This window comes from Pezoporus occidentalis, unplaced genomic scaffold (assembly GCF_034315485.1).
Source record: "Pezoporus occidentalis ecotype Australia unplaced genomic scaffold, CSIRO_AGI_Poc_V1 ctg215, whole genome shotgun sequence".
Classification (NCBI taxonomy): Eukaryota; Metazoa; Chordata; class Aves; order Psittaciformes; family Psittacidae; genus Pezoporus; species Pezoporus occidentalis.
The window spans coordinates 850,010-866,420 of record NW_026914018.1 but is presented as its reverse complement, the minus strand read 5'-3'; the positions used below and the strand labels follow the sequence as shown (position 1 = coordinate 866,420).

Here is a 16,411-nt window from a genome sequence, read left to right as displayed (position 1 = left end):
AGGGCACTTTCTTTTGGAAAAGCAACACAAAAGCATCACTCGGTTTCATGAGCAGAGGGGTGTCTCTTTGCTGTTCCCACTCTCACACTTCATGGGTGAAGACTTTAGTCCAGCAGTCTGGGAGAGAGATGCAAACACTGTTAATTGAACTAATATTGTTATAGGAAACTGAAACAAAACACTCTTCTGGAAAATTCATTAAGCAGAAGAATAACCTCATTTGGCAAATACCTACGTGTTAAACTGGTTTTAATCAAGGTGGAAATGTTTTGCTCTTCATGCAAAAACAGTGCTTGCAAGGTCTGGCCTAATTACAGACATACTGAAGAAAAATCCCTAAGTAAGTGATACCATTATGAAGGTAATAGAATATTAGAACATGGCTGGGGACAGTACATTACATTAAGCAGTGTTTCCGTGAGTCCTACATGCTCATACCCAGACACTGTCCTTCTCAATTCTGCGTTGCAAACTACTCTCAGCAATGATAAACAGTTTAAGAATGGGAAAAGTACACAGTTCATGAAGCTCCCTGGTTTTTATTATCCTCTGCCTATGAAGGAACAAATAGCTTATTTCAGGACAGCGAAAATTATAATTTTGGTATCATTCTCAAGACAGCAGCTATTCGACAGAATATGCTTTCTGCCCCACTGTTCTTCCAGAACTGGGCTTCTCAAACTTTTTCCTATGTCATGGTTTAAACCCAGTCAGGCAATTTGTTCACTCACTTCCCCCCACTTCTTTCCCTCCCCCTACTCCCGGAGGGATGGAGAGGAGAATCGAAAAGCATGCAACTCCCACTGGTTGAGATAAGAACAGTTTAGTAACTAAGGTATAACACAGATCACTACTGCTACCACCAATAATAACAATGATAAAGGAAATAACAAGGGAAGAGAATACAACACCTCACCACCAGCCAACCGGTAACTCACCCCCCAGGCCCGACCAAGCACCGACCAATACCTCCTCCAACCCTGCAGTCCCCCAGCCCTTCCGGCTAACTCCCAGTTACCTCCTGGGCATGACGTGCTGTGGTATGGAATACCTCTTTGGTCAGTTTGGGTCAGGTGTCCTGTCTCTGCTTCCTCCTGGCTTCCCCTCCTCCCTGGCAGAGCATGAGGCTCACAAAGTCCTTGGCCAAACCAAAACATCCTTGTTATCAGCTCTGTTCCCAGGCCGAAAGTCAAAACACAGCACTGCACCAGCTACCAAGAAGGAGAAAAATGACTGCTACTGCTGAACCCAGGACATCCTAGCACAGATCTTAGCTGTCCTCAGCCATCTTCACAAAATTTTGCCTCCAAACAAGGAAATAACTACACACACAGAAGCTCAGTTCCTCAAGTGAGCTGTCAATGTTTTTCTCATCCTCAAAATAACTTTGTTTCTTTTGTCTCTGCTCCCCTCTAGCTCTGTTTGCATCTTGCCAACTTTAAAGGCCAGTTTATAGGGTGGAAAAACAATATACATAGTGATAAATGGTTATAAATACTCATTTGAGGCATGCTGCTTTGATTCAAGTAACTGTCCACCAGCCCTGCAGGAAAATGGGTTTAAAGAGAAAAGAAGAAAATCCAACCCTCTCTCCACATTCAGCAGCTCTTAGTCCAGCCTCAAGATCTGTGACAGGCAAGTGTCAAAAATAGTCTCTGTGCCTGCAGAAACAGCCTTCTGGAATTTCTGGGTAGTAGCTGTATACGACAGAAAACCGGTACATGCAGACATAGATGAAGAATTCGTCTGCTACTCTCAACGTGCAGATGTTTAATGTATTTGTGCTTATTTTTTTAAGAGGGAAGAGGCAGATCTCCTACAGAGGTGGTTATTTTTTGCTTCCCACAGGATTTTATGATCTCTGAAGCAAGGAAGGCTACAACTTGCTTTGAAAAGATATAGCTCTTGAAAAGGAACTGCTTGTGGGAACAACACAGTGAAAATGTTGTCACCCAACAGAACAAATCCAAGTGATAATTGGAGTTGCTACCTAAAGCAGGCTATGTAAAAATCACTTGCAGAAGCCTCATCAGTACACAGAGACATCATAATACTGAAATATAAGCACTTGCGTATCTGTCACTTACTACCTTTTTTGTGCTGTTTCGATCCCAGGACATACCTGACTCTTGGGCTCACTCCTTTGTGAGCACAGAAGTGTCAAATCTTTCTTTCAGTTCTATTTTTCTCATAGATATCTTTCACTATTAATCAGGCTTTGCAGTTTCCCCACATTTTTTTGATACACCAATAATCTTATGAAAATACATGGCTGTTGTAAAAAATCTGGATTACAGTGAAACGATCTGAAAAGCATGGTATTTGGCCTCTGATTCCTGGGAGAGACATGTCTATGAACCACTGCAATCCAGTACCTCCAAACAGAAATGGGAGCTTGTACTGCTGTTTAACACTTGCTCCCCTGAAGTGCAGCAGGTCTGCAGACCAGCCACGCCTTGCAATAGCTGTGTCTCCCCCTGCAAACAGCAGACAGGTTTAGCATCAATTCTTGTATTTTCAGATCCAGCAATTGACAGTGGAAGGCAAGTGTTAGATAACACACATTTGCCTGTCATAGCTTTCAGATTCATGAACTTGAACACAGCCTAGCAGTGTATGCACATGCCGAACACTCACACACGATAAACACGTGATTCCTCAGAACTGTGCCAATGCCAGCCATTTAGTCCACCTGGAAAACCAAGATGTCCAGCAAACATGATATAGAACAATGTCATACAGCATTACACCACAGTAAAAACTGCACAAAAAAAGCTGACAAAATGCAGCAGAACTGCTGGAAAAATCTAAATAGTAGAAAATAAGCACTTGTCTCTATAAGTGTCACTTTGTATGTATGTTGGCCTCTCTTTCATTACATTTCTATACAAAACTGATATTGGCTCTGTTCTCAGTGAAAGCTCTCACCTCCACACAACTTGCAATTGCATCCAAACTTTCTGCCATCGAGATTCAAGATGATTAACTTGCATTTCATTTCCATGACTGCAGCTGCACTTAACCAACAATGTCCCTACCTATATGTATCTATAGATATACATGTATATATACACACATACACATGACAAATACTGTTGCAGTTATCCTTTCTTCCAGTGTTTGGAGTGACAGTCATCCTAGAAGGTGAAGGCATACACCACTCCCACAACCACAATATTTCCAATTGTTGCTATTATTGCAATCCATAACAATATGGCATCATTTGAAGAACGGGATGTCTCTTCTGGTGGATTCTGCACAGAAGAAGCTGCATGGACGTTGGCTGATGAGTTAAACAAGGAGTACTCTGTACTAAAGTCCTCGTTGGGTGAGTCCATAAAGGCTCCTCCCATAACAGGAAGCTGTGAAGAAAGATATGGCAAAATTAGATTGAAGGCTAATATCTGTACTTGCTTTGTCTCAAAATTATTACAAAAGGCTAGCCACTAGCAAACCTGCAAAATTACTGAGATTTCATGGTACTTGGTGCTAACCTGTCAGAAATACTACCGGCACACACTTTACAGTATTTTTTTTCCATTTCTGTTAGGATCAATATTATTGCAGAAAACCTATGCATATGTGGAATGTACATAAGAGCATGAAGGCTCCAAGTCAGCCTAAATAATGATACACATTTAGAAAGAAGTGGGTTTGTTTTTTTGGCATTATTAATTTTATTTTTTCTCAATAGGGATTTTTTCTACAGTTGAAACCCTGTGGCTCTGTAACAAAATAAAAATCCTTCCTGCTCTTATATTAGTAGTAATACGATTATAACCTCAACAGTAGTGTTGAAATCACCATGGTCTATGAGTAACAGAGCAACCAGCCTTGCCTTCATTCAGCCACATCACAGAAGACTGGTATGCCATCAGCCCTAAATTACCATGTCCAATACTCACTGGGCAGAAAAATCAATCTCTCTTAACACCCTGTCCTTCAACTATCGCACTACATTTTGACTCTTCCAGTAACCTCTCCCTTTGGTACTAAACTATACATCCTCCCTGCTGTGTGCTAAACAGAGCAGGATTCAAGGATAAATCACTTCTTTCCATCCACAGTGGTTGCTGTAATCTGCAAATTAGAGTAAGGAATTTTAAAAGCTTAAGAATAAAGTAACTATTTTTGCTTGCTATCTATAACATATTACAGAGATATGAAAGACACTCTCTTTCAAAGCTGACTACTGAACAAGTTTTAGCTGTACTAGAAAATATCATGTCACATTCAAAATTAAACAGAGAGTGATGAAAGACCACAATGGGTATGTGATACTACTTAATCCACATTAAATAAAATTATCTGTGAAATCAAATATGATTAGACAAAAGCAGTTTTCACGAAACCAAACAGGAAATTTCCAAAGTGAAGTCTGATATATTCTCCCTGCATCCAAAATTTTTGCTGCTAGATTCCACACAGAATATGCTTTAAAGAGAGCAAAAGCTTCCATTTCAGAAGCAGCCCAGCCTGATGTTTTGAATCCAATTCCACTAGCCTTTTTTATGTCTTGCAATTTGATAAGAACACTGCACAGTTTAATCAGGATTTCTTTTTATGTAGAGATTGCCATAAAAGGCAATTCTGACTTCAAACCTGAAGTGTATTTACACAGTGTTGCTGCCATTAACAGCTCTGTAAACACTAGTTAAAGACCTTTGCAAGAAATGACAGGCATACATTAACCAAACTGTCAACAAAATACTGAAAGTGAGGTTGCTTGGCTACTTAGCAAAACACGTTAAGGGTATTGTAGTGGTTTAAACCCAGTCAGGTAACTCGTTCGCTCACTCCCCCCCCCTTTCTTGCCCTCCCCCTGCTCCCGGAGGGACGGAGAGGAGAATCCAAAAGAATGCAACTCCCACGGGTTGAGATAAGAACAGTTTAGTAACTAAGGTATAACACAAATCACTACTGCTACCACCAATGATAATAATGATAAAGGAAATAACAAGGGAAGAGAATACATCATCTCACCACCAGCCGACCGATAACCCGCCCCCCCAGGCCCAACCAAGCTCCGACCGATACCTCCTCCAACCCTGCAGTCTCCCAGCCCTTCCGGCTAACTCCCAGTTACATCCTGGGCATGACGTGCTGTGGTATGGAATACCTCTTTGGTCAGTTTGGGTCAGGTGTCCTGTCTCTGCTTCCTCCTGGCCTCCCCTCTCCCTGGCAGAGCATGAGGCTCACAAAGTCCTTGGCCAAACCTAAACATCACTATCAGCTCTGTTCCCAAGCTGAAAGTCAAAACACTGCACTGCACCAGCTACCAAGAAGGGGAAAAATGAGTGCTACTGCTGAACCCAGGACATTATCCACCCCTTATTCCATACCATTCACGTCATGCTCAGATCCCACATTTTCAATATACCATCACTCTTATCTAAGTGCATGGACCAGTAGCTATAAAGCTGCTGAATCCATCTGGTCCATGATGTCAGGCTCCAGTAACAGTCTTTCAGAACAGGAGAGGCTGTGTGCAGTGTTCACACTCATGAATAACCTGGTCAATAGTGTCCACTGCTAAGTCCACCGCTCGATCTTGGGTCCATCTCTATGTTGCATCTCTGCTCTGATGGCCTGAATGTCATGGGCCCACCAGGCTTAAAATAATTCACTGTCCCCTTCAGCAGTTTCTGCAACTTGTTGTCGGGGACTCCATACAGCTGCCTTCCATCTCCAATGCTTCCAAAGCACTGGAGGGGCCCAGTGGACTAGATACTTGCCCATACTGTCACACACACCCTGCCACTCATCACTGTCCAGCCTTGGAGAAAACCTCTTGGTCACGCTATATTGTTGTCTAACCCCAGACAAGACCCAAACCTGACTCTGCTTAACTTTTGAGATCAGACAAAATGGTTGTGGGTAGAACACAGTCTGTGTGTGTGTCACCATGCTGAACCCCATCACAATCAGCAGGCAGGTCCCAAGGATACCCAAAGGCCATTCAAAACCTCCAGAACTCTCAGTTGATGCTGTTGTACTTGTCACTGGGGCTGGTGTAGCTGCTGTGCTTGCCGGCTCTCCCACCGCCAGCTTCTGTTGTCCTGAGTCCAGCTCTTCCTCCTCCGCCTTGCTGGGAACTGCTGCCTGGTCTCCTGCATCCTCCTGGGGCTCGGCGGGCGGCTTCCGGGGAATGCTCTCGGCCGTCGCGGGGCTCGGCTCCTCCGCGGGGCTGGGCTCGGCCGCGGGGCTCGGCTCGGCCGCGGGGCCCGGCTCCTCCGCGAGGCTCGGCTCGGCCGCGGGGCTCGGCTCCTCCGCGGGGCTCGGCTCCTCCGCCGCCTTCTCCCGCTGCTCGGCAGCCGCCTCCTTCTGCTCCTCGACCGCCCCGACCTCCTCCACCGGCAGCCGTCCCCTCGCGGCCTCCGGCACCGCTCCCGCCGCCGCTTGGTCCCCGGGGCCGCTCTTCCGGGCCGCTTCAGCAGCCGCCGGCTCCCGGGGCCGCTCCCCCTCGGCTCCCCACAGCCTCACGAAGATGGAGAGTAGGGTGAGGGCCAGGACGGTGAAGAGCAGCCGGACGGCCAGGTACAAGTCCACGGCCACGTCCGTCCCGCCCTGCTGCTGGAGCCCGCCCGTATTACAAGCCATTGCCATAAAGCACAGTGAGACAAGAACCTTAGCCCAGGCCCCATACTTGATAAACACTAACACAGCAAATACCGGCTCTACGTAAGTTACAACATTCTGAAGCTGTGAGATCAAGCAAAACAACTCTGAGACCCAATAAATCAGCATTGTGACAAGTGACTATTAATCCGGTCAGATCTGTCGTTATCTCAACCCTTCGTGCCCCACGTTGGGCGCCAAAAAGAACTGTAGTGGTTTAAACCCAGTCAGGTAACTCGTTCGCTCACTCCCCCCCCCTTTCTTGCCCTCCCCCTGCTCCCGGAGGGACGGAGAGGAGAATCGAAAAAAGAATGCAACTCCCACGGGTTGAGATAAGAACAGTTTAGTAACTAAGGTATAACACAAATCACTACTGCTACCACCAATGATAATAATGATAAAGGAAATAACAAGGGAAGAGAATACATCATCTCACCACCAGCCGACCGATAACTCGCCCCCCCAGGCCCAACCAAGCTCCGACCGATACCTCCTCCAACCCTGCAGTCTCCCAGCCCTTCCGGCTAACTCCCAGTTACATCCTGGGCATGACGTGCTGTGGTATGGAATACCTCTTTGGTCAGTTTGGGTCAGGTGTCCTGTCTCTGCTTCCTCCTGGCCTCCCCTCCTCCCTGGCAGAGCATGAGGCTCACAAAGTCCTTGGCCAAACCTAAACATCACTATCAGCTCTGTTCCCAAGCTGAAAGTCAAAACACTGCACTGCACCAGCTACCAAGAAGGGGAAAAATGAGTGCTACTGCTGAACCCAGGACAGGTATCAGTATTTAGGACTGTCAATTCTGGAAAATCTTTCAACTGGAGCAAATATCCAAAATAGAGAGGCACACATGTATGTGCATGTGCCCAAGCCAGTGGGAGGTTGTGTGCGCTGTTGTGAGTGATACCGGGGTTTTGGGCCACACATTCTGTGCTCTCAGAGAGTTATTTGAAGTGACAAGCTTCCACCCTGTTAGACTTGATGCTGTCACAGAGGAAGGGAGCATTTGTGTAGCAGCACAGCTACACACCAAAGTCCAAATTATGTCTCATCTGAATCTCCTCATACCAACAAGCTGTTTGCACCATCTGAGGGGAACACATGGTGAAACAGCTCACCTGAATCTCCAAAAGGGTTGTCATGACCCAATATAAAGCGCTGACACTCAGCACTTGGCACGGGCTCTTTATGTAAAACTGATTTCCAGCTTTTCTGTTTGTAGGTCAGTAGCACTTCACCTCAGATCTGGAAATAAACCTTACTACCAACTTCTCGTTTGCAGAAGTCATCTCTTAGTAAATGCATATTTCCCACTTCTCACTGCCAAAATGGCCTCACATAAGAGCACATGAATCGAAAGTCCATCTCCCCTGTGTGTTGGCTCCAGCAGTGGCCATGAACAGATGCTTAGGAAAGAAGCGAACACCAGGATAAGCATGTCTGATACTACACCTTAGCAACTCACAGCCTCCAAATGTTTTCACTTTAGGAAATTCATAAGCCAGATGCTATTGCTATAGATTTAATAACTCAAAGTATTTTGCTACCTTTAACTTCTCCAGCCTCTACCTGCGCTCATCTAAAGCTGAGCATCCTTCTCAGTCTGGCCTCTTACTGCCACTTAACAGTCAAGGTGGCCCAGTGATTAGAGTCCCATAAATCATCCTTGGGAGATATCATCTCTTCACTGGAGAAAGGGAAGCATGGATTATTAATATCAACCAGCAATCTATCTTTTAGGTAGATTAACTTCTGGAAGATGAATCTAACCATCAGTCTTGATGTCTCTGTTCTCCAAAAAGGTACAGTATATTCCCACTGCAGTCTTATTTGAGATATTACATTAAAGGCTGTGGGATACCCAGACCCAACACTAGTAGGAGGTGTGAAGTGCCTGTGATAAACAGTTGGCTGAAGACAGAAAGCCTACCATACTTTCTGGGCTTGGTCTATTTGTCCATGCCTCTACAAAACAAATATACACCAATTTACATCAGCCAAAAACTTCATCCATGTCATTGCTATTATAGTGAGCTGCAGTCTGCTTTAGCTTCAGAGGACTTTTCTAGTTCTGTCAAAGCTGTGCAGAGCCTGTGCCACCCTCCCCAAGAGGACTAGACGAGAGGGCCAGAGGAAAGGGTTAACTGGGAAACACAATGGTGAGGGACACAGCAGGAGCAGATGGCAAGGGGGGATGCTGTAGTACTGTTTGGAAATTAAACTCTTTTCCTAGTGACTATGTCAATATTGTTAAGTAGCACTAACAGTACATTGCTTGCTAAATGGCGCCTGGGACTGGTGATGAAAGAATTCAAATAATTAAATAGCAACAGGAAGAAAACCAAACAGCAAAATGTCAAGTGGTAATGAGAACACCCACTGTGCTGAATACCTCCTACTGACAAGCGAGAGGATGCATTTAGGGTCACAAGGAAGAAAACAAGGCTGTTGAGCAGTTAAGTGACATAATTTCCAGTTAGCAGAAAAATCCTATTTTATAACCAGAATGATTCACATGAAGGTAAAACAACATGTTGGGTACCAGTCACTGGTACTCTAAAAAAGATAGCTTTCTTAAGTTGGATCACACAAAATCCATCACTTAGCAATAATATTGTGCTGTTTCTTTGAGAATCAGGTTTCCATCATTTTTTTCAGTCAGCTAGAGAAGCATAAAACTTACTTACTCTACCTTATCAGGAACCCAAGCTTGGCATAGAGATTTGAAAGCACAGCTGAATCTTCTAGTAGCCATTTTTCAGAAATTAGGAAAACTCAGCAGCAGCTTGAACAACTGTGCTACATCCTGGTTCTGTTCTCACCATACACCACTTTGGGAATGGGATGCTGACAGGTGATATGTCACCCCAGCTCAGATGTTTTGTAAAATCCCTGCTGTTACTTCAGAATATTTCATTTTTTTTTGTGTTTCTTTTGGCTTGTATTTTAGATAGCATATTTTTATATGCTGACATATTCTGAATACATAAAGTGGAATTATTATTTCCTTCTGCCCTGGCAGCATGTGATCACTGCAGTGCATATTTGTGTCTGAAAACCTTCTAGCTGCAATCACAAGTCAATCTAACAGAGTTGCCAAAGATGGCAACAACATACAGGTTTGCACAAGCATCACAAACATATTTTAATTTTTAAGCTCTTTTTAAATATGTTTTGCACTAAACAGATACCCCAATTGACCAAAATTTTCCCCATGCTAATTCTCTTCTGTCACACAGAAATGTGCATATATATATATATTTCTCCTCATTTAAAGCATGCACTATTATGTAAAAGAAGATGTTCTGGCTACTATTTATTTACTGATAATCTCTAGAGAACCAAGTTCTTCTGTCCACCATTTGCCAGAATATCACCCTACTACTTAGAATACGAAGACTGCTTACACAGTGATAATCAGGACAGTTAGCCCATGTACACTGCAAGTGGATTAGCTTAAACACATTAAGACCCCATACAACCAAAATTAAAGGGCACCTAAGGCAACCCTATTTAATTTAATTAAATAGGTCTAATTCTGAAGAGGGAGGATCCACACAAGTGCTTTATGTAGTTAACTTCAAATTCTCATTTTAATTAATTCAGATCCCTTCTTCATCTTGAAATCACAGTCTCAGGTTGACAAGCTTAGGAAAAAAGAGCTGCTTATTTTCAAAATACAGTTGTCAAAATGCTCATCCCAGCAGTGGCAATGGAAAATTTTAACTCTAACCTGGAAGCATCAAGATTTCACCTGTTATTTTTAATCTTGTTAAATCCCCTCTCTTCTATCAATTCTATCAATCTCTGCTTTTCTTCCAATTCACGGGATTCCTAGGACCTGTGTTTTACTTCCTCTGCTTCTTTCCTGATTCATTCTCGGCTAGATATGATGTCTGTGTCCTTTTAGATGAGATATCTGTTCAGAGTTGTTCCTTAGCAGTAATCTCAGAGGTTCAAGTTCCAGCCTTGCTGTTGAACCACACTAAGAGTTTCCTTGACCAACAGGTGCCTGAATATTCAGGAAGTAACATCTAAAGATGTTTTCAAGATTTTCCGAGATACTGCACCAGACACTTCAATTCTGTATTTGCTCTTGGCTGTAGAAACCTATTTCCCTTACCTGAGGTGTTCCCATGGGGAACCAAGCTCAGCTGGATCTTTGACCCTAAGCACAGCTATCTCTCAAGTGCCTTATATGAGCATACGGCTTGTGCAGACTGAAGCACCTCTCTGTGGAGTTCTGCTGAATCAACTGCAAATAACTACCATGAAGGTGTTTTCACCCTGATTTTTTTTTTCTCTCATATTTATGCATAGGCAGAAACCAGATACTCTAATGATAAACATGCTATGATTCCATTCCCACAATTTACATCTGCCCAGTATCGACCTGATATAGTTTTTTATTATTTCAAAGAATCCTAATGCTTTAAAACTGCTGTTGGATTTCATCTCCCAAGTGTGGAAGACTGAGAACAATCAAAAGCCTTTTTATTGCTGACAAATCTCAAATGGAAACAGAGGAAGAGTTTCTCATCCTAACACTGGTCTGAAGAATTTCTCTTCTTTTTACAGCCAATGCCAGCTATGCTGTATCAAGGAAAATTGCAAACTTTGTCAGTGTCAAACTGAAATGCCAACAACCTGTATGAAGAGGCAGCAACTCTAAATCACATATAATTTAAATTGTGAATCTATATACTCTAAATTGGAGGGGGTGGTGAATATCATAGAATCACCACAGAATCATAGAATAGTCAGGGTTGGAAAGGACCTTAAGATCACCTAGTTCCAACCCCCCTGCCATATTACAAAAGCATGCAGGGCAGTCAAGCAGACATGGATGTGCTAGGAACAATCATTCAAGCAGCAGCACTAGCTGACCTTCCACAGAAGTAGTACAGCTGAGGCAAGCTTCCTATTGTGGACACCACTCTGGGGAAGCAGAAGATGCCTGGGTCCCATTTACACGTAATTATAACTTCTGTGCTTCCAGGAGCACATGCACATAGAATTAAAAACACAAACAGAGGGAACCAGGAAGAGAAGTATTTATCAATACGGGAAAACTCAGTAGGAGGCTATAAAACTAACCATCAGTGTTATCATGAGTAGAAGCTATTAAAATCTGTTTACAATTTCCAAAACTGGCAAAACAGAGAACCTTTTCACACCCTGTGTAGTCATACTGGGAAACTCAGAGAGAATAGGAATTCCTTTAGAAATAGCAGCAACCAGCAGAGCTGTATCAGTTTAATACTCAACATGATGCTGGAAGGGCTTCAAACACCAGGCTTCTGAGTTTAAACTCTTTAATCATATGTGAAAAGAAAGAGGTGCTGATTATTGCACATATTGGAGGGTTTCTGGCACAACCTTCTGATATTTTTGGCATTGGTAACTTCAAAGCTGGACTACTGGATTTAATTGCAGTTACATGGTCTCCTGTTGTGAACCAGGCTGGCAATTCCTTTCCAGTGTCAAGTTCCTCTACTACAAGACAGGATAAAGAGGAAAAGAGTCACATATGCTAGTTGTAATGACACTTTATATCTGCAAGATGAAAAGGCATTCCCATCATAAACACAGAAGTCAAATGATGAGGTGTAAGTGGAAAACCAGAGCAGAGCTCAAGAGAGGGTGTGTAGGAAATTTTCTTGAAGTGAAAAAGGGCTGTACAAGCCCTTCCTCCACCACGACCTCTGAAGCCATTTTCGTCTCTGACAAAATGTCAAAGCCTCATTATCAGTTTACTGTGGTAGCCAACATAACCTGGTAGCAGAGAAAGGGGCTGATCTTCATATTCTTTTGATTTTTCCTCTGTTCCTTCTCCCTTAGCCTGACAAGATGCTTAGGCTATTCCCAGGGAATGGAGGATGGGAACTGGCAGCCATTCACAGTAATGGAAGTGATGACAAAATTTCAAAACTAGAACTATTTCCAGATGAAAAACTGTTTACATCACCAGACTTCAGGCATGGGCAAAAGCAGTGATTTTGTAAATCACTGTATCCTTTAGTATTCAGTAATCAGGATGCTTCTCACAAACACTGTAAGAAGTTCAAGGGGCAGGTGTTAGGGGCTACACCTAGAAGGATCTGACATTTTGGAATCATCTTATTTCTCTAGAGAAAAATACTTGCATACAAGTTCCTCTATGTTGCATAAGCTGACCACTCTTAAAACCAAAATCCAGCAGCAATAAAAAAAAATCTTGCCTCCTAGCTCCAATCCCTGCTAGACATCCCATGAAAAATTAATTGGATGAGGTTTATCAAACCACACTAACAGGCATGATATAGCTTAGCTCTGTTCCATCAGAGAAATTATTTACTATTCCATGCAGACTCAAAAGCTTTCAAACTATACCTCTGATTTATTTTAAACAGTGAGGGTTGTACAACGAAGACAAGTTGGGATACATTTGCCTATTCAGGGAAGTAATTGCTACCACTGCAGCTGTGCTCTACCTAATGATATGATAATGCCTCATTTTCAGAACCTTTGAGATAGCCACCTGGAATCTATCTTCAAATATGATAAGACAAGAGTCAGTTCCCCCATCATAATGCAAACCCACTGGGAAAAAATTATTCTACAGTGACTTCCAGAAATTAATTCTCCATGGAAAATACTAGCAGACATCCAATAGGAAGCCTCAGAAAGGAAATGAAATCAATTTAATAGCCTCAACTTATTCCATAATTATTATTTTCCTTAAGTTTTTATATGCTATCAGAATCCCTGAATAAACAGAGGAGAGAGAAAACTAGTAATGATGTACGGAATTTTATTTTGGCTATATGTCATTTTAATCCATTTTTTCCTATTTATTTTCTTTCCCTTCCACTCTCATGCTGTATTACATTTCACAAGCAAAATGGGGGGAGGGCTTAGGTATGCTGACAGGTTGGAAAGGACCTTAAGATCATCCAGTTCCAACCCCCCTGCCATGGGCAGGAACACCTCACACTAAACCATCTCACCCAAGGCTCTGTCCAACCTGGCCTTGAACACTGCCAGGGATGGAGCATTCACAACCTCCCTGGGCAACCCATTCCAGTGCCTCACCACCCTTACAGGAAAGAACTCCCTCCTTATATCCAATCTAAACTTCCCCTGTTTAAGTTTTAACCCGTTACCCCTTCTCCTGTCACTACAGTCCCTAACGAAGAGTCCTTCCCCAGCATCTCTGTAGGCCCCCTTCAGATACTGGAAGGCTGCTATGAGGTCTCCACACAGCCTTCTCTTCTCCAGGCTGAACAGCCTCAACTTTCTCAGCCTGTCTTCATACGGGAGGTGCTCCAGTCCCCTGATCATCCTCGTGGCCCTCCTCTGGACTTGTTCCAACAGTTCCATGTCCTTTTTATGTTGAGGACACCAGAACTGTACACAATACTCCAAGTGAATTCTCACAAGAGCAGAGTAGAGGGGCAAGATCATCTCTTTCGACCTACTGGTCAGAATATTTGAGGTATATCTCTCATGTCTTACTTACAGCTGTTTCTGTAAATCTTTTTGCTTGCTTACTTGGCACCTAGTTCAAGACAAACAACAAACCTGAGAGTCAACAAAAACAAGGCATTCCAGTTGAAATGGACAAAAACAGGAGAGAAAGGTGACAGTGTAGTCCTCTTCATGTGTGGAGACCAGCATGAAGGTCAGGTAGAGCATACAGAGCAGCTTCTAGGAAGAAACGAGGACTGCAAAATGTTACCCCTCCTGCATATCCTTCACTTGATAGAATACCAACATCTGGCACCTTACCGTATGTTTTCATACCATCAGGCATATCAGGCTCAATATGCACTCCGAACAACCTATAGACTGTACATCCCCCTCAGCTTATTCTGTAATGTTTTAGTAGTAGTTTATAACTGAAGAAAACAGAAAGTTCGCTTAAAAATTGATCCTATTCTCTTGTATTTTGTCTCATGAATGAGCTAATCACACAATGCACAAGAAAATAAAAAATAGAAGGTAAAAAATGTTTACAATTTCCTAATTTCTGGTATTTGAAAAGTAGTATTCATTATCCTAAGAAAAGTTTTTTCCAAAATAACTATTCGTTGAGTATCATGAAGAGACTAAAAGCTCAATCGCATGTAAATCTTGAGTGCTTAGGAACTCAGTGCCACCAGGCAACTATTGCGTAACTCTTTCAGCTGCCTTCTAAGATTTACTGTTCCCTCAGCAGAACCCAAGGAAGAGAAGGAACATGTGTTTCTCATCCACTTTGGTGCAAATTCAGCAGGCATAATGTGAACACATTTCACAAATGGCTTAAAATAAGCCTCAATCGTTTTGTTTTGAAGTACATAAGGAGCCCCTACACAGGATATTTCACTGCCTCTTTATAGGGGAAAACAGAAACCTTCATCAATGCGTGAGAATGGCCATCATAAGAGCCAAATATTCCATATGTTCTCACAAATCCAGATTCTCACAACCCAGGTTTTGCTCTAGTTCTGAGACCATCAAGGGATGATTAAGTGCGGCTGAACAAGACAGCAGCTGATGGCATCTTTTATCACGCCAAATACAAACAGAACAGCCAAGCCATCTGTGTTTGTGTGCTTATGTGTAAGATTGTTCAAACAGTTCAGAGCACATTACGGAAAAATACAATAAATTTTACATTGATACTTTCTCTCTAGATAACGTGTCTATCTCTGTGTAGTCAAAATAGCACCCCTTAATGGCCATATATAGAGGATAGGCACAAATCAATGTAGAATTTATTATATTTTTATTTGTAATTTGATATTTGTGCTTTGAACTTTTGCAGTTGGCGGGGCTGCAAAGGATAACTAAAGACATGAATATGTAACAACTTTCCTCAGAAATTAATTTTTTCCTACCCAAAAGTGATTTCTCTAAAAGCTTGTGTATGCAAGGCTGAGCAGGGAACAAAGAAAATAAAGTAAAAATATAATGTATTTGCACTTTCCTCCCATTTTATTCACTGGAATCTGAATTATGGAATCACTGCTGGCCTAAAGAGCTGGAACAGTTCAGAGAGGAGTGATTTGGTGGCCTCCGATGGCTTATAGAAGATGCAACTCTGCACTCCTCTGGTGTCTTAAGATCTTAGGGTGCTTGGAGCAATGCTTTGAAAGTACATAAACAGGAGAGAACTGTTATTGTGCCTGTGCATGACAGCTGTCCCTGAGCCTGACACAATTCAGGTACAGAAGAAACCACCACCACCAGAACAGTGCACGAGTTGAAAAGTCCTTTGCATAAAGAGTGTTGAAAGGTAATCAGAAAATGGGCTGGCTCCAACGTCAAGCAGGTTCTCTACAGCCTCCCAACCAAGGTAAACACGCAGAGCCTTCTGCAAACTTGAAGTTCAGAGCCCTCTGAACTTCAGATGGTCAACTCAACAAAACAACAGAACAGATAACGGATACCTTGGTGCTTTAAGAGACAAGGTTCAGACTGAAGACAGACAAGTACACCCACATACTCCAAGACCAAAACTCAGTTGCACATGTATATATATGACTACACACACAATTTTGTGGTAGTATCTTGCACCTACAGATGCGAGTTAAAATAATCTATCTGGACAAAAAAAGTCTAAGATTGAGAGTAAACTTCAACTACTGGAATACAAAAAGTAAGCTAAAATATTATGTACGTGAACTCCACCAAAACCCACATCTCTGTTTTGTTAAGCCCTTAGCACAAGTTGCACAAAAACAGTTGCAAAAAATGCCTGGCAGAAGAGTAACACTCTTGGCAACAGGAGATCTTACCACGTGCATAGCAGTGCAGTTCGCAGCACAG

The 16,411-nt window shown here is 42.7% G+C and overlaps 1 protein-coding gene across 1 annotated transcript in view; it reads right to left on the bottom strand.

The window, feature by feature from the left end:
• Positions 1 to 1,262: 1,262 nt before the first annotated feature.
• The window catches only part of CUNH14orf132 (chromosome unknown C14orf132 homolog), a 42,737-nt gene continuing 27,588 nt past the window's right edge, over positions 1,263 to 16,411 (bottom strand). The window contains exon 2 of the mRNA XM_062619871.1: positions 1,263 to 3,362. Coding sequence (XP_062475855.1) covers positions 3,138 to 3,362 — 225 coding nt within the window. The 3' untranslated portion in view covers positions 1,263 to 3,137. The remainder of the gene's footprint in view (positions 3,363 to 16,411) is intronic.